This window comes from Lontra canadensis, unplaced genomic scaffold, assembly GCF_010015895.1.
Source record: "Lontra canadensis isolate GAN:19392208 unplaced genomic scaffold, GSC_riverotter_1.0 scaffold317, whole genome shotgun sequence".
NCBI lineage: Eukaryota > Metazoa > Chordata > Mammalia > Carnivora > Mustelidae > Lontra > Lontra canadensis.
Genome location: NW_022631311.1, coordinates 103,964 through 131,700, shown reverse-complemented (window position 1 = coordinate 131,700; position 27,737 = coordinate 103,964). Strand labels below are relative to the sequence as shown.

The 27,737-nt window shown below is 38.0% G+C and overlaps 1 protein-coding gene across 3 annotated transcripts; it reads right to left on the bottom strand.

The window, feature by feature from the left end:
* Positions 1–209: 209 nt before the first annotated feature.
* LOC116862753 (dnaJ homolog subfamily C member 25) lies at positions 210–26,099 on the bottom strand. 3 transcript variants are annotated; one of them, XM_032850160.1, is made up of 4 exons: positions 25,708–26,099; positions 4,938–5,090; positions 2,792–3,262; positions 210–649 (listed from the first exon to the last, which is right to left on the bottom strand). In XM_032850160.1, exons 1-4 carry the CDS (start codon positions 26,038–26,040, stop codon positions 527–529), a joined length of 1,080 nt encoding a protein of 359 aa, XP_032706051.1. In that variant the 5' UTR covers positions 26,041–26,099; the 3' UTR covers positions 210–526. The 3 variants fall into 3 exon arrangements, with proteins under 3 accessions (XP_032706051.1, XP_032706052.1, XP_032706053.1); XM_032850161.1 differs by having other exon boundaries at positions 414–649; positions 4,968–5,090; XM_032850162.1 differs by lacking the exon at positions 4,938–5,090 and having other exon boundaries at positions 414–649.
* Positions 26,100–27,737: the final 1,638 nt, after the last annotated feature.

The window sequence follows — 27,737 nt, the reverse complement described above, 5'->3', positions numbered from 1 at the left end:
TATTTTGAACATATTTCAATCCTAGAATGACTATAATGAGATGACATGACAGTTGAAATCATTTTGCCAAAGAAGTCCGTGTCTAAAGACACAATGTAATTAGAATTTTTTATGTTTTGTGAAAATATTAGAGGCCATGGAAGCAGAAAAATGTAGCACTATAACAAAGAATAAGGAAACACTTGTAAAGAATAAACACTTAACACGTGAAAATTTTAAATGGTATCTAATAAATTTTCATGTCAAATCTTTTAACTAAACATATAAAAATTTTAAATGGCAACAAGTAAATCTTCATGTCAGATCATTTAACAAAATCCACAAATAGATTATAAAAATTGAACAATCATAATAAATGTCTTAGGTATAAAGTTTTAAGGGAAAATTTAAATTTCTACATTATTCTGTTTAATCAAATATTTGAGGAATTTTAAGTACTGCTGAGGAGCAGTTGATACATTTCTAAAATAATTCAGTTATGAAAATATCACAATTAAGGTTTGGCATAGTAGCATTCCAGCAATCCTCAATCATCCACAAACGTTAACCGTCCAGGCCCTTCATTCTTCATCCATCTCCTGTATCTCTTCCATCTGGGGTCATTTGCCAGTTTTTTCTTTAGTTCTTCCTCTTGTTCTTGTTTATAAACCTGTACATATAAATAACACTAAATGACTTTACTACCCAAAGGGAAACATTTGTCATTATCTTATGGCATATTTACATTTTTCAAATATAACTTTAGGTAAACATTTCCTATGAATGTACTGGCTTGTCTTCTGAAGACCATGCATCTAAAAATACTAAGCAGTTAAGCACCTTAACACTCGGTGTTAAATTTAAAAAAAAAAAAAAAGATAGCTTAGTAATTTTTGTCACTGATTTCTGTAACCTAAGAATATATTCTTTTCCTCATTGACATCATACATCAGCTGAGTTTAATCATTTTCTCTCTACAACTAATGTTCAATCTTAAAGAATCACAATTTATTTCTTTAATATGGTGCTCTGAAAAAAAAATTTTTTTTAAAGATTTTATTCATTTATTTGACAGAGATCACAAGTAGGCAGAGAGGCAGGCACAGAGAGAGGAAGGGAAGCAGGCTCCCCGCTGAGCAGAGAGCCCGATGTGGGACTCTATCTCAGGACCCCAGGTTCATGACCTGAGCCAAAGGCAGAGGCTTTAACCCACTGAGCCACCCAGGCGCCTTGTGCTCTGAAAATTTAATTGATGACTTTCAGTATTTGTTGATCCTAACCAAGGAATAAAATGACCTTATGTATACAACTGTCTCCAAATTCAAAGATAATTACTGGTTTTTCAAAATATTTTATTAAGGTTCCCAAAAAGGGTTAACAAGCCACACAGGTTAAGGACAAAGAAAATCTTTATTTCTGTAACTTTTGTGGAAGTCAGATGAAACTAAATGGACAAGTTTTCATAACCAGTTTCATCAAATTTTAGAAAGAAATGACTTCCAAATTTTGGGAAGTAATGACTAAGATCACCTCATAGAATAATATAATAATTCAGGATAGTACTCCATGAAAGATACAGTTTTGTGAACTGGGCTGCTTACCCTACTTAAGAGAAAACTTCTCAAGTACTTTAGGAGCAAAGTAGTATGTTACCTTCCATTTTTACATTAATTACAAGCAGGCTAACTATACCTACTTGCCAAAACATTCTGGCAATTCATAGTAAGTTACTTAAATATAATTCCAACTGGTACTCTACTTTCAGTAAAAACTATTTAGGATACCACATATAAAAAGGAATGTCTATGAAACTAAAAACACAAATATATTCAGATTTCTTAAGATTTTACTATACTGTATTCTTTTTATTTTTTAATATCTTTTTAAAATTAACATATGTATCATTTGTTTCAGGGGTACAGGTCTGTAATTCATCAGTCTTACACAATTCACAGCACTCACCGTAGCACATACCCTCCCTAAAGTTTGTTTTGTTTTTTAAATAAACTCTACCCTGATGTGAGGCTCAAACTAATGACCTTGAGATCAAGAGTCACATGCTCTACAGACTGAGCCAGCCAGGTGCCCCATCACTGTGCTTTATTCTTATCTTTAATACATTAGCCAATTAATTCTGCCCAAAACCTAAAATAATATCATTATGATGAGATAAATAGTTCCTTTAAGACTTCAGCTAAGCAGCTGATCACCTCAAGGTAACTGGTATAGCTGACAATTATAGAAATATAGAATAACATTTATTAAACTGCCCAAACTTTAGAGGCATTTTTAAGAAAATAAAAGTAACCTTTCATACATAAGTTAGTTATTATACAGAAGCTTCTGTGCTCTATTTTGAAATGAAGTTATTTCAACATTTCCATGTCCTCCTCCCTCCCTTATTCCCATGTTTTCTTTGTTTTTTAATCCCTATAGCTAAGTTTATATGACTGAAAGAAAATGTGGGAAAGAACAAATTTTAATTAGAGCAATTAATATAAAGTTGTTGTGACATGCTTGCAATCATACATTATCCCACTGCTGTTTAACATAACAAATTAGACCATCATTAAGATTTTTAGCATGAGTCAGTTAAAATATTGGAAGTTCATCTTTTAAGACAAATTACAGGTTAAAAACCTACTGTCCACTACCAAATATAGTCACACTTTCAATAAAAATAAGACCTTTATTCGTAATTTTAAATCTTGGATTTCAGAAACTGGAGTGCATTTCTGTAATCACTTCTCCTACACCAAATTTTAATTTCATAAGTAAGATGACACAAAAACTCCAGCAAATAATTACTCACCTCATAATTCTCCTTTATCCAGAGCTCTCGTTTAAGGAAAGTTTCTTTCTGATGATCTTCTAGACTATCAAACTGAGATTTCGACATCTTCATGGATTTCCGTATGATATATAGTCTTTCTTCTTCTCCATATTCTTTGCCTTTGATGTTAAAATTATAGATCCACCGACAATACCAGACTATATATGAGCACAGGTGAAAAGGTGCTAAGAGAATTTGAAACAGGAGAAGATCACATATCTGGGGTTTCTGATAGCCTCCCTTTATATCTATTTTACTTTTTATAATGTTTTTTATGATATTCTCCTCCTCGTCACGAATTTCCTCTTTGGACTTTTTGTTTCTGCCCTTCTCTTTGGCTTTTCTGAGTAACCCCTGCTGCTTGGCAATCTCCATAGCTTGGATACGATATTTGGGCACTGTGGCTAGGTAGCTGATTGCCTTGTCGTAGCTGTTCCACCAGCTGAAAAACTGAAATATTTAACAAAGAAAAATAGGTCATTTTTACTATCAAAGTGCACCTTGGTGAACACCACCCCCCCTACCCAAAGCAATTCTGATTAAAAACAGGGACCTCAAGGGGTGCCTGGTTGGCTCTGCCAGTACAACATACAACTCTTGATCTTGGGGTCATGAATTTAAGCCCCACATTCAGCATAGAGCTTACTTAATTTAAAAAAAATAGGGACCTCAATCTTCTTTCTCTGTTAAGTAAAAGATAAACCTGAATAATGCCCACATGTACATGGGACCTGAAGCTAGATAAATCAGGTAAGCCCTAAGCTAGGCCAAAAGCCATTAATTCAGAAAGGAGATACCCAAGATTAGGTGATAAATCAATAGAATCACATCACATCTGTGATTTCAAATCTACCATTTGGCTTTCCCTAGATCACCATTAAGAAATCTTTCTTTTGTTTTTAAGACTGTGAGACTGTGATCTACGTTCTGGAGGAAGAGTTACATGGCAAAACTAGCCAGTGAGGAACTTGTTTAAAAGATGAAAAATCACAGGCTATAGACTAAGGCAACTATATTTATTGCCATCTGTTCCCTAAACCATCTCAATATATACAGTTAATGCTCATCATATTCCGAAGAAAAGGATTCTAACATGTTTGAACTCTTATTTGTCTGGAAAACACATAACTTATTTGATAAATATACATAAAGGGTTTCATTAATTGTCAGGAAACGTCCTATTCTTCACATTTCCACATTTCATTTGCTGTTTTAGTGAAAGAATATTGCAGTTACACCAATAATATTTTGAAATATTATAGTAGCACTCTATTAGGACTAGGGGGAAAAAATGTTACCAGGATATTATATCTAAAACAGAAAGGTAAAATTATCCCTGCTTCTCCTTTGAAAGGAAAATATTCCTGCAAAAGCAGATATATTTAAAATGCACAACCTTAGTATTCAATAGTAATTCTTTTTGTCATATAAAGTGAATCCTATTTCTGGGAATTAAACTAGAGAAGCATTTTTCAGACTAGCAAATTGATTCATTCTAGTCACCTGACATGTTCTTTTCCTCTAAAATAAGACATGATAGCTGTGGTTAATTTAACAGTAGGAAAAACTCATTTCAAGCTGAAGTTAAATTTTTGCGACATTTAAAACAAACATCAAAGATTACTATTTTAATCTATTTCAGTAGTTTCAACCAAAGCAAAATTGCCCTTAGCAGGCAGTGGAAATACATGGTACATTTTTAGTTGTTACAGTGATGGCAAGCACTTCCTGACATTTGGTGGATAGGGGCCAAGACTTGTCAGGTCATATTAAGAAATTCAGGTTTTTCACAAATATAATGGGCAATCATTGAAAAGTCCTACAAAAGTAATATTATCAGGTTAGGAGGGAAATGCTCTAAAGGAAACAATGAGAAAAAGATTTATGTTGGGCTTTCTTAATATATAATGATGTTATTCATCAATTTCTTGGATTTGCCACTGACAAAGATTCCAATGTTAATAAGTTGGTTGAATAAATGATTATTTTTCTAGTCTAAAAAAAGTAGCCTCAAGTACAGGTAAAATTTTATAAAAAGGTACTTCTAATTCACTTTTAATAACCAGCACTAGGCAACGTGCACTCAAGTACACACATGCAGACACACACCTCCATCAATACACACCTGAAACACTGAAATAGCACATACACTGACCAAAATCACAACTCTAACATCCACTTTAGGGGCTAAGCGCCTACTGTAGTAGTGGTAGTAATGGCTATAATACTCTTCTGGGTGATCCAGCATGTAGTCATAATCTTTTCGTGTTTCTTCATCCTGTAAAATAACAAGATACCCAATTTCATAGGGTATTTCAGAAAATGGCCATAATTTATAATCTGTTAAACAAAATTTTATAACCATGTACGATTAATCTGAATAAAAGTGAAACTATTAGAATCAAAAAATTCCCTACCACTCTTCAAAAGCACACATAAACTGGTTTCTAGAACTTTCATATTAGGTATAACCATAATAAAAGTAATCTCTCCAAATTCTTAAGTATTGTTAGTCCTCCTGGAAAAAGAAAAACATTTTAATAACTATTAAGCATGCCATTTTAGCCAGTGTTATGGTGGTAATAAGGATGTTGTGTTCTTGTAACTTCAGAACATGTTGATACCTTCTCTCAATAATTGTTGATAGGGGGGCACCTGGGTGGCTCAGTGGGTTAAGGCCTCTGCCTTCGGCTTGGATCATGATCCCAGGGTCCTGGGATTGAGCCCCAAGTCGGGCTCTCTGCTCGGCAGGGAGCCTGCTTCTTCCTCTCTCTGCCTGCCTCTCTGTCTACTTGTGATCTCTATCTGTCAAGTAAATAAATAAATAAAATCTTAAAAAAAAAATTGTTGATAGGAACAAATGTTTGTCTCTACTACGGATATTCACAATCCTTTTCTAGCCTTGTGTAAAAAGTTTTCTGTTAAAAGCAATGATTAAGACAATAAAATGCAGACGAAGCCAGTCTGTGCCTATAAAACTGAATTATGCTCATCTCAAAGAAGCCCTGATGCAGTATAATAGTAAGTGTTTAACTCTGTGACTTCAAGTGATATTTTTAGCCTCTCTGAGCCTCACTCTTCCTCATTTGTAAAACAGATAGTATCTGCTCTACTAGTTTTAGTGTTTTGAATATCAAATGGCAACATTATACAAAAACACATTACAAATACATAACACATATTATAATACTATTATAACATTGTCACAGCCCAGCTCATAAATAAGTTAACATATACATACTTCTTAATCATAGAAACACATTGAAAAAAAAAATCATAGCATTCTGAAATGCTACTCTGAGTGTTCACAAATAAAACACTTCTTAAAACCTTTAATTTTAAATAGGGATAAATGCCAATCTATTACTGAGCTACATACACTGAAGAACAATTAAATTGGGTTATGATTTGATTTTTTTTTTTTGTCACACAGGAAACCTATTTTGTCTTTTTTTTTTTTTTTTGTAAAGTAAACTCTATCCCCATGTGGGGCTTGAACTCACAATCCAGAGATTAAGAGTTGCATGTTATAGCCAGCCAACTGAGCCAGCCATGCACCCCCATTTTTTCTTTGTTCAAAAAATGTTAGAGTAAAACCACAACAAATTCTTTACTCTTATATAAGGGAGTATACTATAAATCATTATGAAAATTTAAAAAACCTTTTTTAACCTAGAGGATGTCTTTCTAGGATGAAGTATTCAACATTCATAAAGTTGCAAATACTTAACTAAAGGCATTTCAAAATCTACACCTAGTGCTTTCCTACCACAGACAGAGGCTCTTTGGTCTATTATGGACCGCCTAATCCTCCAACATGCAGTTTCTTAGATTTAAAATAATGACAATGTTAATGACAAAATCTCTTCTGTACCATTAAAATCATATATTTTCTGCTAAGAATTCTGAATTTGTGGGGCATTTGGGTGGTGCAGTGGTTAAGCACCTGACTCTTGGTTTTGGCTCAGGTCATGATCTAGGCTCCTGAAATCCGAGCCCCACTTTGGGCTTGCACTCAGCATGGAGTCTGCTTGTCCCTCTTCGTCTGTTCCTTTCCTTGTGCACATGCACTTTCTCTCATAAATAAATAAATAAATATTTTTTTATTTTTTATTTTTTTTTTTTTAAGAATTCTGGAAGCACCTGGGGGGCTCAGTCAGTTAAATGTCTGCCCTGGACTCAAGTAAAGCTCCTAGAGTCCTAGGATTGAGCCCTGTGTCAGGCTGCCTGCTCAGCAGGGAGCCTGTTTCTCCCTCTGCCCCTTTGCTCCTCCCCTGCCTTGTACATGCTCTCTCTTTCTCAAATAATTAAAATCTTAAATTTTTAAAAAAAATTTTAAAGAAATTAAAAAAAAATCTGAATTTGAATGACAATTCTCTTAGGTTCAGTACATTCAAAATATTTTTTACCTCTGACTAGAATTTCAAACTAGATAAACTAGTATCTAGTAGAATTAAATATAAATATATTTAAATTCTATTCCATAGCACTATTTAGAGGGTCAGTATGAGAACTGTTATATAAGGAGGGCTGAGCTCAGGCTGTTCTCATTTTCTCCTTGAATGTTCCTTTCTGTCAAAAAAGATTTTCTGTGGTAACTGCCACACACCTCAATTGTCAATGTATTATTCTTTCTATAAGCAATTATCATACTTTAGAGCTTCTAACCTAAAGAGGGTAAAACTTTATAGGACAGACAGAAACTTTATAGGTCATAGACAGCTCTGAAGACTAAAGCCTACAACTCTTTTTTTTTTTTTAAGATTTTATTTATTTATTTGACAGAGATCACAATTAGGCAGAGAGGCAGGCAGAGAGAGAGGAAGGGAAGCAGGCTTCCTGCTGAGCAGAGAGCCCGATGCGGGGCTCGATCCCAGGACCCCGGGATCATGACCTGAGCTGAAGGCAGAGGCTTTAACCCACTGAGCCACCCAGGCGCCCCTAAAGCCTACAATTCTTGATGTATCTCATTTTGAGTACCTCAAGACATCTTTTAAGAATTTTTCAATTTTTCCCTCCAGTTTTTGCTTTTTGGACTAATTTTATAGAAATGTTCTGCTTTTGGCCTAAAATCTGTGACTTTTAATTCAGCTTCCCAATCTTAGCAGATGACTTTTGAAATGTATTTCTTCAAATACGATTCTTCTCCTTGTTCCAACTAGATTACATGTAATTTTGAAACCAACTGCCATACTGACATCAGATTCCAACAGATCTCCAGCATCCTTATCTATACAGAGCCATTTGCCCAACCTGACTGTATTCCTTCTGGTTAAAGTACACAGCAAGATCTTTGAATGTCATTAAAATCTACTATGTGAATGTCACAGATCCAATAATAATATCCTTCCTTCTTTGTTCCCTTATCTTAGTGAAGGTCACAATCCACAGAATGCAGAAATCCCTATTCGAACAGTTCACCCAGATCTTCCACTAGGGTCACCATCTTCTCCCTGGTCCCTAAATGTGTGACTTACTTTACTGAGTCTCGAGCTCCTCTAAAATAGGATGGTCAACTAATACTTCAGCAAACAGCCACTCCAAAATCTGTACCTTGTGTCTGGCCTCTCTACTACAACCTAATAAGTCCTCAAATTCACTAATTCCCACAGAAGATTTCAGGATCAAGTCTGACTTCTCTTAGGATGATTTTCTTTTCCATGGTTGGGCAGGGGGGTCACCATAAATTTATGATCTTGTTTTTAAAGACAAGAAGAGTTGGCCAACTCCTTGTTACAGCATTAGTTAACCATCATCTTTACTCTTGGGTTTACAGCTTTCTCTCCAGAATGAAGAAAATTATTTTGGGTTGAGACATGCATAATACACTTTGGAAGGTGTTCAAGGTTGGCACAAATTGGGAGAGTTAGTTCTAAATCAAAATCCTACTCTCCAGTAACCTACAAAGTTTAGAATCAACCTAGTAAGAACACAAGGATAGAGGAATATTAGCAAAAAAGACAAGACAAGAGACTGGGACCCCACTGAGAGCTACAGGCACATACTTATTTTAAAACCATTATTCTTATTTTTTCTCCTATCCATCTTAAAACTCAGGTAGTCCCACAATTTTTTTCATCTTGAGTGCTGCCCCATGGCTTATTAAGTAGCTAAAAATTCCCTAGCATCCAATAAGACCTCCATAACTAATCCATCTCACCTAGCAACATCTCATCACTTGCCCCTCTTCTGCCCCACAGCAAACATCAGGTAATTTCTGCAATTTGGTGTGTTCTTACAATACAGCACAGTCTTTCATACCTATGTTTTTAACCATATAATTCTCTCTACCTCAAATATCCATCCCTTTCTTCCAGCCTCATGAGCTTCCATTAATCCTTTAAGACACAAACATTACTGCTTCAGATTTAGACCACTCTTATATTACACATGTCACCTATTTATTATAGCACTTATCACATCGTAATCATCAGTTTGGTTTTGTTTTTTTTTTTCTTTTCCTTGAATAAGAACTTCTGGAAGATAGGTAGGGTGACTGACACTTTAATCCCTGTATATCCAAGGCCTACCACAGTGCCTGGCATTCAGTAAATGTCATTTAAAAAATGAGTACAATTTTATAAAGGCTCTCCCTCACTATAATCATCCCTTGAGCCATACAGGTCTTTATCTCACCAGGAAGGCTGGATGGGTGATTATTTCACAAAAACCTTGGCTTAGCGGAAATGACTGCTTGATTTCACAGCTTATGAAAACATGCTACTGTGGCTAAAATGGCTTAAACCTTAAAACAGTTTAATGTCTTACCTTTCAATAAGGTAGTACTTTTTCTTTCAGCAATTTTGTGGATCTTAAGGTCCCAGGGTCAGGAGATTCCAACTTCTTTCCAAAACCAAAACCTTTATACTTGTTTCTTCCTCCTCTCTGTCCTGAGCCTTGACAAGCAGGGCAAAAAGCTCCTTGTTTCTAATGTCTACAGGAAAAAATGGTGCTTCTGCTGGTGTCCACTCCACTCCCAATCCTTGTGGGCACATGCAGGAGGACTGGAACATAACCACCAATATCTAGATCAAAAGTGAACAAGAGGAAACCCACAAGCAAAGAAAGCACTGAATCCTTCCTTCTCTTAGGAAAATGATCATTCTCCCCCCTCCCCAGAGGCAAAAATATATTACGTTCTTGCCCTTGAAAGAAATAATGAACTGTTTGATCTCAAGATACATAATTGCAATAATCTGATATTGCAGCCACCTTTACAGTAAAAATTTTCAGTTACACAGATAGTAGAAACCATTTTAGGATGTTAAAGGCCAGGAATCAATAATATACGAAAATGTAATAATGTTTTGTACATTTTTAAAAATTCTGTAAATTCAATTTAGTTAGCACATACTATATTATTAGTTTCAGGGCAGAATTTAGTGATTCATCAGTTGCATATAATGCCCAGTGCACATTACATCAAGTGCCCTTCTTAATGCCCATCACCCAGTAACCCCTTACCCCCAACCACCTCTCCTCTAGCAACCCTGTTTGTTTCCTATCTTTAAGAGTCTCTTATATTTTGCCTCCCTCTCTATTTTTATCTTATTTTTTCTTTCCCTTCCTCTATGTTCATCTTTGTTTCTTAAATCCCATATATGAGTGAAATCATGGGTATTTGTCTCTCTGATTTATTTTACTTAACATAATAAATAAGTTCCATCCTCATTGTTGCAAATGGCATGGTTTCATTCTTTTTGATGGCTGAGTAATATTCCAGTGGATTATATATATATACCACATTTTTATCCAGTCATCAGCTGATGGACATGTGGGCTCGTTCCATAATTTGGCTATTGTTTATAATGCTGCTATAAATACTGGGGCACATGTGCCCCTTCAAATTACTGTTTGTATCCTTGGATAAATACCTAGTAGTGCAATCACTAGGTTATATGGTATCTCTATTTTTAACTTCACAGAAAACTCATACTGCTTTCCAGAGTGGCTGCACCAGTTTGGATTCCCACTAGCAGTGTAAGAGGGTTCCCCTTTCTCCACATCCTCACCGTCTTGAGTTGTTAATTTTAGCCATTCTGATAGGTGTGAGGTGGTACACCTCATTGTGGTTTTGATTTGTATTTCCCTGATGTCAAGTGATGTTGAGCATTTTTTCATGTGTCTATTGGCCATCTGTATGTGTTCTTTGGAGAAATGTCTGTTCATGTCTTCTGCCTATTTCTTGACTGTATTTTTTGTTCTTTGGGTATTGAGTTCAAAAAGGTCTTTACAGATTTTGGATATTAGCCCTTTATCTGCTAAGTCATTTGCAAATATCTTCTCCCATTCCATAGGGTGCCTTTTAGTTTTATTATTTCTTTTGTAGTGCAAAAGCTTTTTATCTTGATGAAGTCCCAGTAGTTCATTTTTAAGATTTAATTTATTTATTTGACAGAGACACAGCAAGATATGGAACACAAGCAGGGGGAGTGAGAAAGGGAGAAGCAGGCATCCTGCCAAGCAGGGGCTCGATCCCAGGACTCTGGGATCATGACCTGAGCTGAAGGCAGACACTTAACGACTGAGCCACCCAGGCATCCCCCACCCCAATAGTTCATTTTTGCTTTTGTTTCTCTTGCCTTTGGAGATGTGTCTAGTAAGAAGTTGCCATGGCCAAGGTCAAAGAGTTGCTGCTTGCTGGGCAGAAACTCCAAAAAACACCAAATTTTTAATAGACAGGATTTTGATGGATTCCTGTCTCATATTAAGGTCTTTCATCCCTTTGGAGTTTATTTTTCTGTATGGTATAAGAAAATTGTCCAGTTTCATTCTTTTACATGTGACTGTCCAATTTTCCCAGCACCACTTGTTGAAGAAACTTTTTTCCATTGGATATTCTTTCCTGCTTTGCTGAAGATTAGTTGACCATAGAGTTGGGGGTTCATTTCTGGGTTCTCTATTCTGTTCCATTGATCTATTTGTCTGTTTTTGTGTCAGTACCACACTGTCTTGATGATTTTAGCTTTGTAATATAGCTTGAAGTCCGGAATGTGATGCTATCAGCTTTGGCTTCCTTTTTTCAACATTCCTTTGGCTATTCGGACTCTTTTCTGGTTCCATACAAATTTAGGATTATTTGTTCCAGCTCTGTGAAAAAAGTTGGTGGTATTTTGATAGGGATTGCACTGAATGTATAGATTGCTCTAGGTAGCATAGACATTTTAACAATATTTGTTCTTCTAATCCATGAGCATGGAACATTTTTCCATTTCTTTGTGTCTTCCTCAATTTCTTTCATGAATGTTCTCTAGTTTTCTGAGTACAGATCCTTTGCCCTTTTGGTTAGGTTTATTCCTAGTTATCTTATAGTTTTTGGTGCAATTGTAAATGAGACTGACTCCTGATTTCTCTTTCTTTTGTCACATTGTTAGTGTATAGAAATGCAACTGATTTGCCACTTTGCTGAATTCCTGTATGAGTTCTAGCAATTTTGGGGTGGAGTCTTTGGGTTTTCCACACAGAGTATTATGTCATCTGGGAAAAGTGCGAGTTTGACTTCTTTGCTGATTCAGATGCATTCTATTTCTTTTTGTGTCTGATTGCTGAGGCTAGGACTTCTAGTACTATGTTGGACAACAGTAGTGATGGTGGACATATCTGCTGTGTTCCTGACTTTAGGGGAAAAGCCCTCAATTTTCCCCCATTGAGAACAATATCTGCTATATTTTTCATAGATGGCTTTTATGATATTGAGGTATGTACCCTTATCTCTACACTGTGAAGAGTTTTAATCAAGAAAGGATGCTGTACTTTGTCAAATGCTTTTTCTGCATCTACTGAGAGGATATGGTTTTTGTCCTTTCTTTTATTAATGTAGTGTATCACATTGATTGGTTTGTTGATGCTAAGCCACCCTTGCAGCCCTGGGATAAATCCCACTTGGTCGTGATGAATCATCCTTTTAATGTACTGTTGAATTCTACTGGCTAGTATCTTGGTGAGAATTTTTGCATCCATGTTCATCAGAGATATTGGTAATTCTCCTTTTTGGTGGGGTCTTTGTCTAGTTTGGGGATCAAGGTAATACTAGCCTCACTGAAAGAGTTTGGAAGTTTCCTTCCATTTCTGTTTTTTTAAACAGCTTCAGAAGAACTGGTTATTATTTCTTCTTTAATATGTTCGTAGAATTCCCCTGGGAAGCCGTCTGGCCCTGGACTCTTGTTTATTAGGAGGTTTTTTATTATTGCTTCAATTTTCTTGGTGGTTATGGTTCTGTTCAGATTTTCTATTTCTTCCTGTTTCAGTTTTGGTAGTTTATATGTTTCTAGGAATGAACCACTTCTTCCAGATTACCAAATTTGTTGGCATATAGTTGTCCTATAATATGTTTTTAAAAACTGTATTTCTTTGATGTTGGTTGTGATCTCTCCTCTTTCATTCATGATTTTATTTACTTGGGTCCTTCCTTTCTTTTTCTTGATAAGTCTGGCTGGCAGTTTATCAATCTTATTAATTCTTTCAAAGAACCAACTCCTAGTTTCACTGATTTGTTCTACAGGTTTTTGAATTTCTGTATCATTGATTTCTGCTCTGATCTTTATTCTTTCTCTTCTGTTGGATTTAGGCTTTATTTGCTATTTTTCGGGGGTTTTTGTTGTTGTTGTTGTTTAATTAGAGAGAGAGAGAGTACACATGTGAGGGGGGAGGGGCAGAGGTAGAGGGAGAGAAGCAGACTCCCTGCTGAGTGGTAAGCCTAATAGCCTAATCCCAGGACTCTGGGATCACAACCTGAGCTGAAATCAAGAGTCAGTTGTTTAACTGACTGAACCACTCAGGCACCCTATTTGCTGTTCTTTCTCCAGCTCTTTCAGTGTAATGTTAGGTTGTATATTTGAGACTTTTCTTGTTTCTTAAGAAAGGCCTGTGTTGCTATATAGTTCCCTCTTAGGACCACCTTTGCTGCATCCCAAAGGTTCTGAACCGTTGTGTTTTCACTTTCATTTGTTTCCGTGCATTTTTAAAAAATTCTTCTTTAATTTCCTGGTTTATGCAGTCATTCTTTTTTTTTTTTTTTTTAAAGATTCTATTTATTGGGGCACCTGGGTGGCTCAGTGGGTTAAAGCCTCTGCCTTCGGCTCAGGTCATGATCCCAGGGTCCTGGGATCGAACCCCGTGTCAGGCTCTCTGCTCGGCGGGGAGCCTGCTTCCTCCTCTCTCTCTCTCTCTGCCTGCCTCTCAGCCTATGTCTGTCAAATAAATAAATAGAATCTTTAAAAGCAAAATCTTTTAAAGATTCTATTTATTTATTTGAGAGACTGAAAGAGATAGTAAGAGAGAACATGAGTGGGGAGGAGAGGGAGAAGCAGGCTCCCTACAGAGAGCCTGACACAGGGCTCAATCTCAGGACCTTGGCATCATGATCTGAGCCGAAGGCATATGCTTAACCAACTAAGCCATGCCGGCGCCCCCTCCCCACCCACCCACCATTCGTTATTTAGTAGGATGCTCTTTAACCTCCATGTATTTGTGGTCCTTCCAAATTTTTTCTTGTGGCTGACTTCAAGTTTTAAAGCATAGTGGTCTGAAAATATGCATGGCATAATCCTGGATTGTTTTTGTACTGGTTGAGACCTGATTTGTGGCCCAGCATGTGATCTATTCTGGAAAATGTTCCATGTGAACTCAAGAAGAATGTATATTCTGTTGCTTTAGGATGACTATATCTGTTAAATACACCTGGTCCAGTGTATGATTCAAAACTCTTGTTTCCTTGTTGATCTGCTTAACTGATCTATCTTTTGCTATGACAGACATTATTATTTTATTATTATATTGTATTATCATCAATAAGTTTCTTTAATTTTGTTATTAATTGGTTCATATATTCGGCTACTCCCAAGTTAGGGGCATAAATATGTACAATTGTTAATCTTCTTGTTGGATAGACCCTTTTATTAGATAGAGTGCCCTTCTTTATCTCTCAGTATAGTTTTTGGTTTAAACTCTAGTTTGTCTGATATAAGGATGGCTACTCCAGCTTTCTTTTGATATTCACTGGCATGATAAATGGTGCTCCACCCCTTCACTTTCACTCTGGAGGTGTCTTTTGGTCTAAATTGAATGTCTTATAAACAGTGTATTGATGGGTCTTATTTTTTAATCCATTTTAATACCTTATGTCTTTTGATTGAAGCATTTACTCCATTTACATCATTGAAAGATATGAATTTACTACCATTGTATTACCTGTAAAGTCACTGTTCCTGTACATTGTCTCTGTTTCTTTCTAATCTTTGTTACTTTTGGGCTCTCTCTTCATTCAAAGGATCCCCTTTAATATCTCTTGCAGGGCTGGTTTACTGGTCACAAATTCCTTTAGTTTTTGTTTGTCCTAGAAATTCATTAGCTCTCCTTCTAATCTGAATTCTTGCTGGATAAAGTATTCTTAGCTGCATATTTTTCCCATTTAGCACATTGAGTATATATCATGCCAGTTCTTTCTGGTCTGCCAGGTCTCTGTGGACAGGTCTGTTGCCAGCCTTGTTTCTTCCCTTGCAGATTAAGGGCCGCTTGCCTCAAACTACTTTCAGAATTTTCTCTTTATCTTTGAAATTTGCAGACTTCACTATTTTATGTTGAGGTGTTGAACTATTTTTACTGATTTTGAGGGGGGTGGTTCTCTGTGCCTCCTGGACTTAAATGCCTGTTTCCTTCCCCAGGTTAGGGAAGTTCTCAGCTATAATTTGTTCAAATAAACCTTCTGCCCCCCTCTCCTGCTCATCATCTTCCGAGACCCTTATTATTTGGATATTATTTCACTTTATGCAATCACTGAGTTCTCTAAGTCTTCCTTCAAGATCCAGTAGTTTTCTTTCTTCTTTTCAGCTTATTTTCCACCATTTTATCATCTACATCACTGACTCTTTCTTCTGTCTATTTCATCCTCATTTTTATAGCCTCCATTTGGGACTGCATCTCAGTAATAGCATTTTTATTTTCAGCCTGACTAGATTTTAGTTCTTTTATTTCTACAGTAAGGGATTCTATAGTGTCTTCTATGCTTTTTTCAAGCCCACTAGTATCGTTATAATAGTTGTTTTAAATTTTAGTTCAGACATCTTACTTATATTCATACTGATTTAATCCCTGGCAGTGAGTACTACCTCCTGTTCTTTCTTTTGGGGGGAATTTCTCAGTCTCATCATTTTGTCCAGAAAAGAATAGAAGAAAGAATAAGAAAAACAACAATAAGAACAACAATAACAACAGAAAAAAAAACAAAAACGCAAACACAAAATAAATCAGGAAAAAACAAAAACAAGAAGAAAAACAAATAAGAAACAAAAAAATAAAACAAAACACTAGATCCTGGGTGTGTTTTGGTCTGCTTGTTAAAGGAAACTAGATCTTGAAATAAGAAAGAAAATTTATATACACACACACACACACACATATATATACACACAAAAATAAAATACAAAGAAAAGAAACAAAGAATAAAATATATATACATATATATAAAAATAGAAATTGAAAAAATAGTAACAAGAAAAGGATACTGAAAGACTAAAGAATAAAAAAAATAAAAAAAAAAAACCACAAATGCTATATACTATTTTCCCCAAGAGCTGTAGTCGTCTATGATCAGTAAATTTGGTGCAAGCCACTTGTTCCTGCTCATCTTCTGGGGGAGAGGCCTGCTGCACTGATTCTCAAGTGCCTTGCCCTGGTAGAAATGTACCTCCCTTGCCAGGGGCCCAGGCTCAGCACAAGCTGCTCTGGGTTCCACTATGTGGCACTATTTTGCTCTCTCAAGGCTTTCAGCACTGATGGGTGGGGAAAAAATGGAGCATTCTGCTCTCTAGTCCTGGAGCTAAAAGTTCAGACCAGTGAGCTCTCACAGAAAAGCAGTCAATCACTCTCATCTCCCTGGTTTCTGTCTGAACTCTGCATTCACCCGGCCTGGGACCAAGCATTTTTATCCCAGGCACACCACTGAGTTTCAAAACTCCACATTTTACAGTTTCCGGTCACACAGACCTATGCTATTCCTCCCACCATGCTTCTGCCTTTTGCCTGACACCAGCTAAGAGAGCTGCTACACAACTGTGTAGCAGTTCCTGGGTTTATGGCAACCCAGAGCAGAAAGCCAGCACCTAAACTTGCTGTTTTCAGCCATGTTCCCCACTCTTGTACCTGGGAAACCTGCCACACTCAGGCACCCCTGTTCTTCTTGTGACTCCGGAGATCCTAATACCAAACTGTCCCACCTGGGATTCTGCCCTGTTTTGCCACCTAGGCACATTTAAACCAGGGACTACCACACTGTAGCAGGCTTCTAAAAGTTCTGATTTTGTGTTCCATGCTTATAATGCTTTGCAGTAGCCTTCTTAAGCAAGCTCCCTCCCCTTCATCATAGCCTCCAATATATCATCCCAGATTCAAGTCTCCCCATCTCCTACCTTGCAAAAAGTGATTGCTTTTCTATCTGTAAAACTGCATTTCTTTTCTCAGATTTCCAATTGATTTTGCAGGTATTCAGAATGATTTGATAACTATCTAGCTGTTTGAGGGACCAAATTTAGGGTCCTCTACTCCTCTACTATCTTAATTCCCTCTCTTTTGTTCATTCTTAAAAATATGTGCTAATCCCATTGGGGTGACTGGGTGGCACAGTCAGATGAGCAACCAACTGTTGGTTCTGGCTTGGGTCATGATCTCAGGATCATGAGATTGGTCCCCCATCAGGCTCCACACTCAGTGTGGAGTCTGCTTGGGACTCACTCTCCCTCTCTCTCAAAACAATAAATAAATAAATAAATAATAAATCTTTTAAAGAAAATTTATTAACCTAATTTTTAAAGAAATACATATATATAAATGATCCTTAAAAAAAATAGTATGTTTCCCTAAATTTATTTCCAAGCCATTACATCTTATTAAAGAGGAAGAAAATTAACTGCCATCAGTTCTATTTCTCTTCTTGTTCCTTGACCCTAGTCACTAGTGGAACTATCTTCTCATAGGTCTTCTCTTCTATCTACATGTGGCCTCAACAATTTCCATGATTTGCAGTATCACCTAATTACTAGCGACACTCAGATCTGCTTTTCCTGTGTCCTATTTTCCAATATCTCCTAAGCATTTCCTAAATGTAACATAAATATCTCAACGTAAACATGCTCAAAACCCAAATCTGTCCCTCCATGCTTCAGTTAAGAGTAGAGTATCACCATCCACTTGGTTACTTGAGCTTTTAGAAAACTTAGTTATTTCCAATTCAGCAAATAATAATGCAGGGCATTAAGTCTTGTGCTGGACTCAAGGGAGAATAAAAAGATAAGATAATGTCCTGGTCTCAAGAACTTTCCCATCTAGAAGAATCTAACAAGCAAGAAAAATACAATTTGATGTGCTAAGCAAGAAAGGACTAACGAACCCTGCCTGAGATCAACTGGTAATGGGATCCACAGCAGAGAAGAAATGAGTACTGGATCCTGAAAAGCAAGTACGATGTAGTTAAACCTTGTTCCAGACCAAGGTAACAGCAAGTGTTAAGGTACAGAAGCATCAATGAATAGCATGAATTCACTGAAGCTTGAGCACTAGGGAAAGTGAGGAAGAAAGGTGTACTAAATGTGGCCAAAAAAACTGATTTGGGTAAGAACTGTAGAAAGGACATCATATGCCATCCTAAAGTGCTAGAGTGTTGTCTGTGCTATTCAAAAATGAAATGTTTTAAAGCACGAGAACAATAGCACTGAGTAGGTGTGTTTATTTTTTAAAAGTTCACTCTGACAATATTGTAAAGAGGAGAATGAGGGAGAAAGAGATTTTAGAGATTAAAAAGTATAATAAGTAAGACTTAATGACCAAGGGAGTTAAACAACCAATCATGTTGAGGATTAACAGTGAAGTTTCTTTCTTTCTTTTTTAAGATTTTATTTATTTGTCAGAGGGAGAGCGAGAGAGAGCATAAGCAGGGGGAGTGGCAGGCAGAGGGAGAAGCAGGCTCCCTGCTGAGCAAGAAGCCTGATGCAGGACTCGATGCCAGGACCATGGGATCATGACCTGAGGCAAAGGCAGGTGCTCAACTGACTGAACCACACAGGTGCCCTGAAATTTTCTAATTATAATCACTGTGTGGACCATGTTACTCTGTGCCCCAAAGCATATGTATGTAATCTCTTAAGATTCTCATGACAGGGATACCTTGGTGGCACAGTCAGTTAAGTGTCCAACTCTTAGTTTTGGCTCAGGTCATGATCTCAGGGTGGTAAGATTAGCGCAGAGTCTGCTTCTCTCCCCGGTTATGCTTTAACAAACATAACAAGATTGATTTTCCAAAACGTTTAATTTTAGGTAGCTGTGCCACAAATAAGACCACAACTGAAAATATGAACCTAGAGAATACACAGATTTTAGAGTTGTCACAGATATGATTGAGTTTCATCAGGAAGAGCTTGGAAAACAAAAAGAAAAAAGTACCCAAAGGACAGAACTCTAAGGAAAAGCAATGTTTAAGGTGTAGGGAGAAGAAAAGAAGACTATCAAGACTGAAAAGACACAACTAGAAAGATAGAAGAAACAGGAAAGAATAACACCGAGGGATTCAAAGGAGAGCAGCTTTAAGAGCTACATGGCCAACAATGTCAAATGCCACAGATAGTTCCAGGAGAGAGAAATGAAGAGCAGCATTCAAATCTAACACTTAGAACACCACTGTCCGCCTTAAGAACAATTCCATTACGTGTGCTGGTACATGACAGTCTACAATACCTTCCTGAAAGATAAGGAGATGAAGTGAAGATGGCCCACAGTAAAAAAAAGAAGGTAAGTGTGACTGTAGCTTTAAAAGAAGCAAAATTAAGTGAAAAGAATTGAAATACACCAACTAAGAGGTTTTCAAGTTACCAAAGAGGAATTGAGATTTCAGAAAATGGTGGAAATGAATTCAGACAAGAACCTTCCAGCCTTCCCTCCCAAACCCATTCTCAATATTGCTACCAGAATTTTCTTTCTGAAAGAAACATCAGACTGTGTTATTTCTCCACTTTAAAACGTCTGGTCACTATTCAATACATAAAGTTCAAATTCTTAAACACAGATTAAAGGGTTGTTCATCACCTGATCCCAAACTATGTTCCAGTCTCCTGAAACATTTTCCCTACCATTTACCTGACAGGCTTCTAACCTAGAAGTACTAGATCCTCTAATAGCTGTGAAAAATGCAGTAAAGGTTTTTGTGCTGTGAATATCTCAAAATGTTCTTTTATCTATGATAAATCCCCACAAGCTAAATTAAAATCTCAAGTGCTCAGCTTCTGGCCAGAATTATATCAACTCAGTAGTTTTTATGTTAATCAGAAGCTCTGATTGGATGTTGATAACATCATGTGTCATCACAGAACTAAAATTAAACATATTTGGTATACAGTCAACCTTTGCCCTAAGTAGGGAATAACAGCTAAAATTATGTTATCAGTAAAAAATAAAGAGCACTTTTGGATTCACAGCAGAAACAGCAGGTGTGGTACTTTATGTACCACATAAAGTACATGGGAGAAATCACTATCGAACATCTCATCTTTCCCACTAAACTCAGACAAGACTCAAAACCTTTGCAAATGTTTCAGGGAGTCATGACCAATCAGAGTTAACATGTGAAATGAAAACCATCTGCCATCAAGTTTACTTAATTTCTCTGTTTATCAGCATCACACTGTAATAGAAATTTACATGTTTATTATTTTTATGAATACCCAATTATTATGAATGATTAATCTGGATAGATGCTGAAAAAGAAACAGTAATACTAAGAAGTGCAGTTAGCTATTTTTCCCCAAAACAAAGAGTCCTTGGGAGAAATACAATAAAAGTGATCATTGGTAGAGAAAACATTCACTATTATATAATACCTCAGGAAACTACACCTTATAGTCTTGCACATTCATGTCTCCATGTTTTTGTTGATCAAGTTTTCCCTGTACCAGAAATGTCCCTTCACTGTCAACCTTTGATGACTGTTCTAGATCCAGAAGAAAGAGTACATTCTTCTCCAATCCCCAAAGAAGAAATAATTGTATCCTCTCAGTGCTGTAATATAATCTACACATATCTTTATTACATAACTTAAATAAATAATAACTGAACAATAAGTATCTGTCTTCTTGTTATGTTAAAAGCTTAAAGGGAAGAACTGTGCCCTCTTCACTGTTGTGATTTCCTCCCCAAGCGCCCACCTCAGTACCAGTTACAGAAAGGATTGAGTAGAATAAACTAGGAAAGAACAATGAACAGTAACATAAAAGGGCAGGGCATTCAGAATCCACACACACCCCCCACCCCCGTGCCAAATTTTTCATAAGTGCTAAAGACCTGCTACATCAATCATGCTGATAAAAAGAAACTAAAGGGTTCTGTGACTTCCCTGCCAAGACAAGGGTAGAGTAGTAAAAGGCTCTCACTACTTATGTTACCTTATCAGATAACCTTCAAGCCAGTAATACTGCCAAGACCTTTTCTGTTCTTTTGTGATTTTACAAAATGCTGTTAAAGTCTATTTTCCCATGTTCTAAGTACATTCTTTCCACCTGTTCCATCATTTGTTGATTTCCAGGCCATTCTTAATTCATCTACTTCATCTAGCTCTTATCTATATTCAAAAAGGATCAATGTTCTCACTTAAAAAAAATCAGAACTTCTCCTTAAAAATAGAAGGCAATTTTTCTCTCATGTGGGAATTTTTCATTCATAGTCATCCAATCTACTTTATCTGTACCACTCTTTAAAACTACATTTAGGATAAAAATGCCAAAGTAGGCTTCACATAACAATGTCAAAATGTCAGAAATCCACTGAATCTATCTCCAGATCCCAGTCTTTCATTTAACAAACATTCATTATCCGATGTGCCAGACACTGGGCTAGGTGCCATGGATATACAAACAAAAAGGCAAGGAGATGGTTTAGTGGAGAGGGGAGGGCTTCTCAGTATTTACAATGCAGTGTGATAAGTGCTATATCCACATAAAAAGATCTAATGTTGACACAGCAAGTGAGAGTCCATTTACTTAACTTCCAAAGTCCACGAATTCCCTGAATCCCCAGTAGTCAAATACACTAAATACTATTTCATTGTCTTAACTTTGCTTATATTATGAAGCAAATATAAAGCAGTGTGTGAGATCATAATGGTTTAAAGTGCTGCTGAGAACTGCAATTTTAAGTTACTTGAGAATATAAACTAAGCATGATTTGATGAAAGCATCTGACCAGTGCCTTTGCCTTCCATTATTACCCATCCTTCTTTTTCTGGTTTTCCTCAATCTCTCTATGCACAGATAGAATCTGTGTTGTTAAAATAACAATGATCAAGTGTGATAGTATCTTCTTGTCTCACCAACTGTATTTAAATCATGTTAGTGTACTTTTTTAACAACCATCATCAAAAACAAAACAAAACAAAACCCTCTCTCTCTCTCAAAGAGGCATGTATTTGACCAACAAAACCTCAGAGCCATAAATCCACTATATTTCACAAATATAAATTCCCATTTTGGTGATATATATATTATCAACATTCACAGATCCTTGATTATTAGAAGTTTTGATGCATACCACTATAAGGTTATAATGAAAATATAATATAGTTTCTTATATCACATACATTAAAAAGATTAAGAGAGTTGAACAAACTAATAAGAGAATTAAAAGATTATCAAAAAATTATGGTGGTAGGGGCACCTGGGTGGTGCAGTCGGTTGAGCCTCATACTCTTTGATTCCTGTTGTGATCTCAAGGTGGTAAGCCTGAGCCTCTCATTGGGCTCTTCACTTAGTGTGCAGTCTGCTTGAGATTCTCTCTCTCTCTCTCCCTCTCCCTCTGGCCCTCCCCCACCGCTCTTGTGTGCACATGCACGTGAGCTCTCTCTCTCTAAAATAAATAAATCTTTAAAAAAACTATGGGGGGGGAGGGAAAAAAAAGACTCTCAGCTCCAGTGAATTTACAATTAAATTATTTCAGAGTTCAAGAAAAGGAACAATTTCTGTTGGATACACTGTTCCAGAAATGGAATCTACTTGTGCACTTTACAAAACAAAACATAAAATCAGCTTCTTCTTCCATCTGCCAGCAATAATTGCACATGGCTATGAAAGATGACATAGTCTTCCCAAGTCCCTCCCTCCTTTTTGGCTGGCTCTTTAGATAAGTACACCTTTCACAGGGCTTACTATTATTCTTTATGGAGAAAGATATAGCATAAAACAAAAATAGCAAACAGAAATGAAGCGGTCCCAGGTAGGCATCTGCTACCTCCATGAGATGATAGTGGAATTCCATATAGGCTTCTGTATCTCCATTCCAGAGCCACTGGAACTCATCAACTTCTCCCACTATTCTATCTGACCTGCTCTTAGCAAAGGCCACATGGACTTCTTGCCCTCATTCTAGCCTACAGATGTAATTTGAGTAAAGTAGTGGTTACATCCTCATTGCCTCAAGGGGATAATTTGGAAGGATGAGGCTATCCAAACTGGATGACTCTAGTTCATTAGATCTCTACATTATCCAGAAATTATATTCTTTGGCAGCTTACTCATAATTTTCCATTATGACAGAAATAAAATCTGATCACTTTGTTTGTTTTTAATAAATTCCACATACAGCAAATCAAAGTCCTTTTCCTCATTTTAGGAGAGAGCATCTGCAATGAAGTCTGAACAATAAAGTTTCTGGAGGTGTTCCACTTAGAAGTCCATCTCTGTAACTTTAAAATAGCTTTCATGGAACTCAGGTCTGGTTTTCAAGGGTCCAAACCATCCCCAAACATCCCTTTCCTCTGACAGTAACACTGAATGGAGCTGAGGAAACTATAGCATTTTCTCTCACTCCCTCTTCCATCAGTGTAACTCCAATTTTTGTTTCCTGCTTAGAGACATTTGTAGTACTTTAAACCTCTTGTTGGGATCAAGATTAAACATGTTACTTTCTCCAGACATACCAGTTTTTAACTGCCCCAAAGTGGACAAATTATTTTATCAAGCTTTTATTCACTGACAAATCAGTATTAAACTTTAGGGGAAGAAACTTTTAGAGGCAACCATTACAGATTCATCAAATCAGCCTCCAAATTTGTCTCTTCGAGAAAATGGCAAGAATAGAGTGTTGGGGTTCCTCCCAGCAAAATTTCTCTACTGTCTGTCTTTCTTGGTTCATATCTCACTAACATGTTCACCACTCTCATGCCAAACCCACCCATTTCCAAACCCAAGAGAAGGCAACAGCTGCCAGAGTTTCTGCTGCCCTGTCTTCTCGAAGTTCTCCATCCTCCCAAGGCTTCTTTATGTGTCACCAGAGCCTTCTGGCTGCTTGTCTGGAGAACTACCTTTCTTCACTGCAGAAGAACAAAGATTGGGACTTTAGATGCTGGGTTTCCCTGGATGAAAAAGTTCTTTCCCATTTTTCTGAAGTCTTTCCTCCATCACTTTATACCCTAAATAATAAGCAACTAACCCTCTGGTGTCTGCACTTTCCCTAGTCTCCACCCATTCTTCAGTCAACTGCCAGTGAAAATTAAATGTCACCAATGCTAGGGAGAATACAGTGAACTTGGCATACTCATTAATAGGAATGCATATTATATAAACTGCTCTGGAAAGCATGAATGAAGAGCCTTTAGGTCCCTGATTCAGTATTTTCAGCTCTGGAAACCTATTCTGAACAAATAATCCATGGTTAAATTATAGTATACCCACTAGAAGTAGTCATTAAAAACAGATTACAAAGCAACATGGAAAACTTCACCTCAAAAAAAAAAAAAAAAGCTAGAAAGAAACACCTTACAACTACAATTGCTATTACATTAGCATGATGGGACCCTTGAAGCAGTAACACTTCCATCAAATATGATTTATACTTTGTGATTCCTTATATGGTTTGATTTTTGCAGTAGCAGAAGAAAACAGGAACAGGGTAAATCTCCCCATCTCCAAAGGACTCGATAAAACCTTTGTCAAATGACTACACCCATATTCACAAAATTTTTCCCGACAGAACTTCTGAGTCTTGAGCCCCAAGTCATTAAGTATGTATTTGCAGTTCCTGTATAGGGGATTTCTCACATGAATTATTCAGTTCTCATTGAGGACTGAACCCTTGTGAGGAGATATCATGGCTTTAATTTTATATACGAAGAAACAGCTACTGTGACATATTAAGTCACTATCCAAGGTCATACTGGGGTATAGGAGCCAAGAGTCAAATATCCGGTCTTCTGAGTGCTTGTTCATTGTTCTTCTTAGTGTTTTTCTAAGTCGTTAAACCCAAGCTAAATGTCACGTTTATTTTTATTTTTAAAAAGACTTTATTTATTTATTTAGAGAGAGATCAGGGTGAGGGGAAGAGGGAGAGAAAGAATTCCAAACAGACTCCCCACTGAGAGCGAGCCTGATCTCACGACCCTGAGATCAGGCATGACCTGAGCCGAAACCAACAGTCCGACGCTCAACCCACTGAGCCACCCAGATGCCCCTAAATGTCACATTTAATACCATCCCCAGAAATCTAGTTATGTCAAATTGGCGCCATCACAGTCATTCAATACTGGAGACCTTTCCTATATTCTATCATAGATCTTGGTAATAATAATCACCCTGCTTTCCAAGTGTGAGTTGCAAGTTTTTAAAGTGTTTTCACTAAACTGTAATATACCCAAAGCTTTGCATAACAAAAACTGTCACAAAAAGGAGCGGGCTAGCTGTCCTCCAAGACCCGAGGGGGTTCCCATCTTTGTCAATGACCCGTGCGCGTGGGTTCTTTCGCACGGCCACGTAGGAAATCCCGAACATCCTAGGGGTCGTGGCGGTGGCCCCGCTCGGAGCCGGGGTCACCGAGAACCCTGCTCCGCCGGCCAGGAGTCCTCGCTGCCAATCCGCGTCCCCAGATCTCACCTTAAGAGTCTCGTAGGCGGTCGCTACCAGCAGGAAGGCCTCTTCCGCGCTCTGCGGCGTCCGTCCGGGGCCCTCGTCGCCAGGCTCAGGCCGGTAGCGGTCGGGGTGGTAGCGCCGGGCCAGCTGGCGATAGGCCCGCGCGATCTCCGCCTTGCCCGCCGTGCGGCTCACGCCCAGCACTTCATAGCAGTCGCGCGTGCCGCAGTAGAGCCCCTCCACCAGCGCCTCCGCGGACCGCGCTAGCAGCAGCGCCAGCAACAGGGGCGGCAGCAACACCAACCAGCACTGGCCCGCAACGCCGGCTCCCCCGCGCGGAGCGAGCGGCGCCGCCATCCTGGCCTCGGCCGCGGCTCCACCAGCCAAGCGGCTCTCCCGCACTCCGCGGTGTGCCGGGGTCGTCCTCCGGGACCTAGCTCCACGTCAGCAGGCGGCGCCTCTGCGCAGGCGCACAGAGCTCGACTGCAACAACCACTTCCTTCCCGACCGTTGCTAGGGGAGAAGGACGCCTCAGTCGCCCGGCCGCTTCCGGTGTGTCACTGCCTTCCTAGCTCCAGCGGCGGGAGGGTTTGTATTTACCGGAGTTAAAGGATGTCTCAGTGTCTGAGGCACATGTAACCAATGTATGCAGAGTGCGTTTCCTTCCACTGTGGCCTTCACACGCGATCATTTCTACATCATTACTTCACCTGCGGCAATTGATAGTCTGGCTCTCTTGCCGTCTGGTTATCCATGTGAAGAAGATATGTGCGCAGAATTTTATAGCCGAGTCCCCAGGCCGGACGCCTTCCTTTCACTAACCCCATGCCGTCTTTCCAAAAGGAAGATGAATTTAGAGGCTCTAGGCGCTGACTCTGCCTGCTAGGGACCTTTAAATTTCATGACCATCTAGCTCAGATGTGGAGGTTCTCTCTCAACCTCCACACCATTAACATTTGGACCTTATATATATATATATATATATATTTTTTTTTGCCAAATAAGAGCTGTATTATGCATTGTAAGATGGTCAGCAGCATCCCTCTACACACCAGGTACCAGTAGTACCACCACGCCAGTTATGACAGTCAAAAATGTCTCCAGATATTGCTAAATGTGTTTAGGGTATAAGGTGACCAGAACAAACACAGGCCACTCAAATTTTAATTTCTGACAAAAACAAATAATTTGTTGGTATAATTATGTCCCAGATATTGCATGGAATTCTACAACTGCCCGAAGAATTTTGCCTCAAAAATGTGCTTCTACCGTTCAGTCAGTACGTATTCACTGAGTCTCCAGTATGAGCTAGGCACTGTTGGAGCTTCTGAGGACATAGTGGTGAGAGTAAGGCAGATAAGATTTTTTTTTTACGGTATTATTTATCCATTTATTGACAGCACAAGCAGGCAGAAGAGCAGGCAGAGGGAGAGGAAGAAGCAGACCCCCTCCTCCCGCCGCTGAGCAGGAAGCCAGATGTGGGGCTTCATACCAGATCTCTAGGTGGAACGGAGCTGAAGGCAGACGCTCAACCAATTGAGCCACGCAGGTGCCCCTGTAGACAAGATTGTTGATCTCAGGGAACATATATTTTAGTGCAGGATGACAGACAATAAACAAGCAAATAATAAACTTTAAGATATAATAAATTCTTTTAAGAAAATGAAACAAGGGAGAGACATGTATGACTTGTAGCATACATATATAGATATAGATAGGAGAGCGAGTGAATTAATGCAAACACATAAGAGAGTCACCAAGCTGAAATTACTAGAGTCAGGGTCAATCGTTAGAATCAATTCCAGGACATGTAAACTGACTCAAAGGACAAATAGAAGATGACTTGAAGGGTGTGAGGGAGTTTTGGAATAAGAGAGTAGTGAAGTAAATACCAAGAAGGGAAAAGAGGCAGAGGCAAGAAAAGAACGTGAAGTTTTTCAAGAAATAAAAGACAGCCCATATGCCTGGGAGTGGGAGTTAGGAGTTCAGGGCATGAAATTGGAAGAAGCTAGATTGTGAGAGGCCAGTTTCTTCCATGTTGAAGAAGTTGCTCT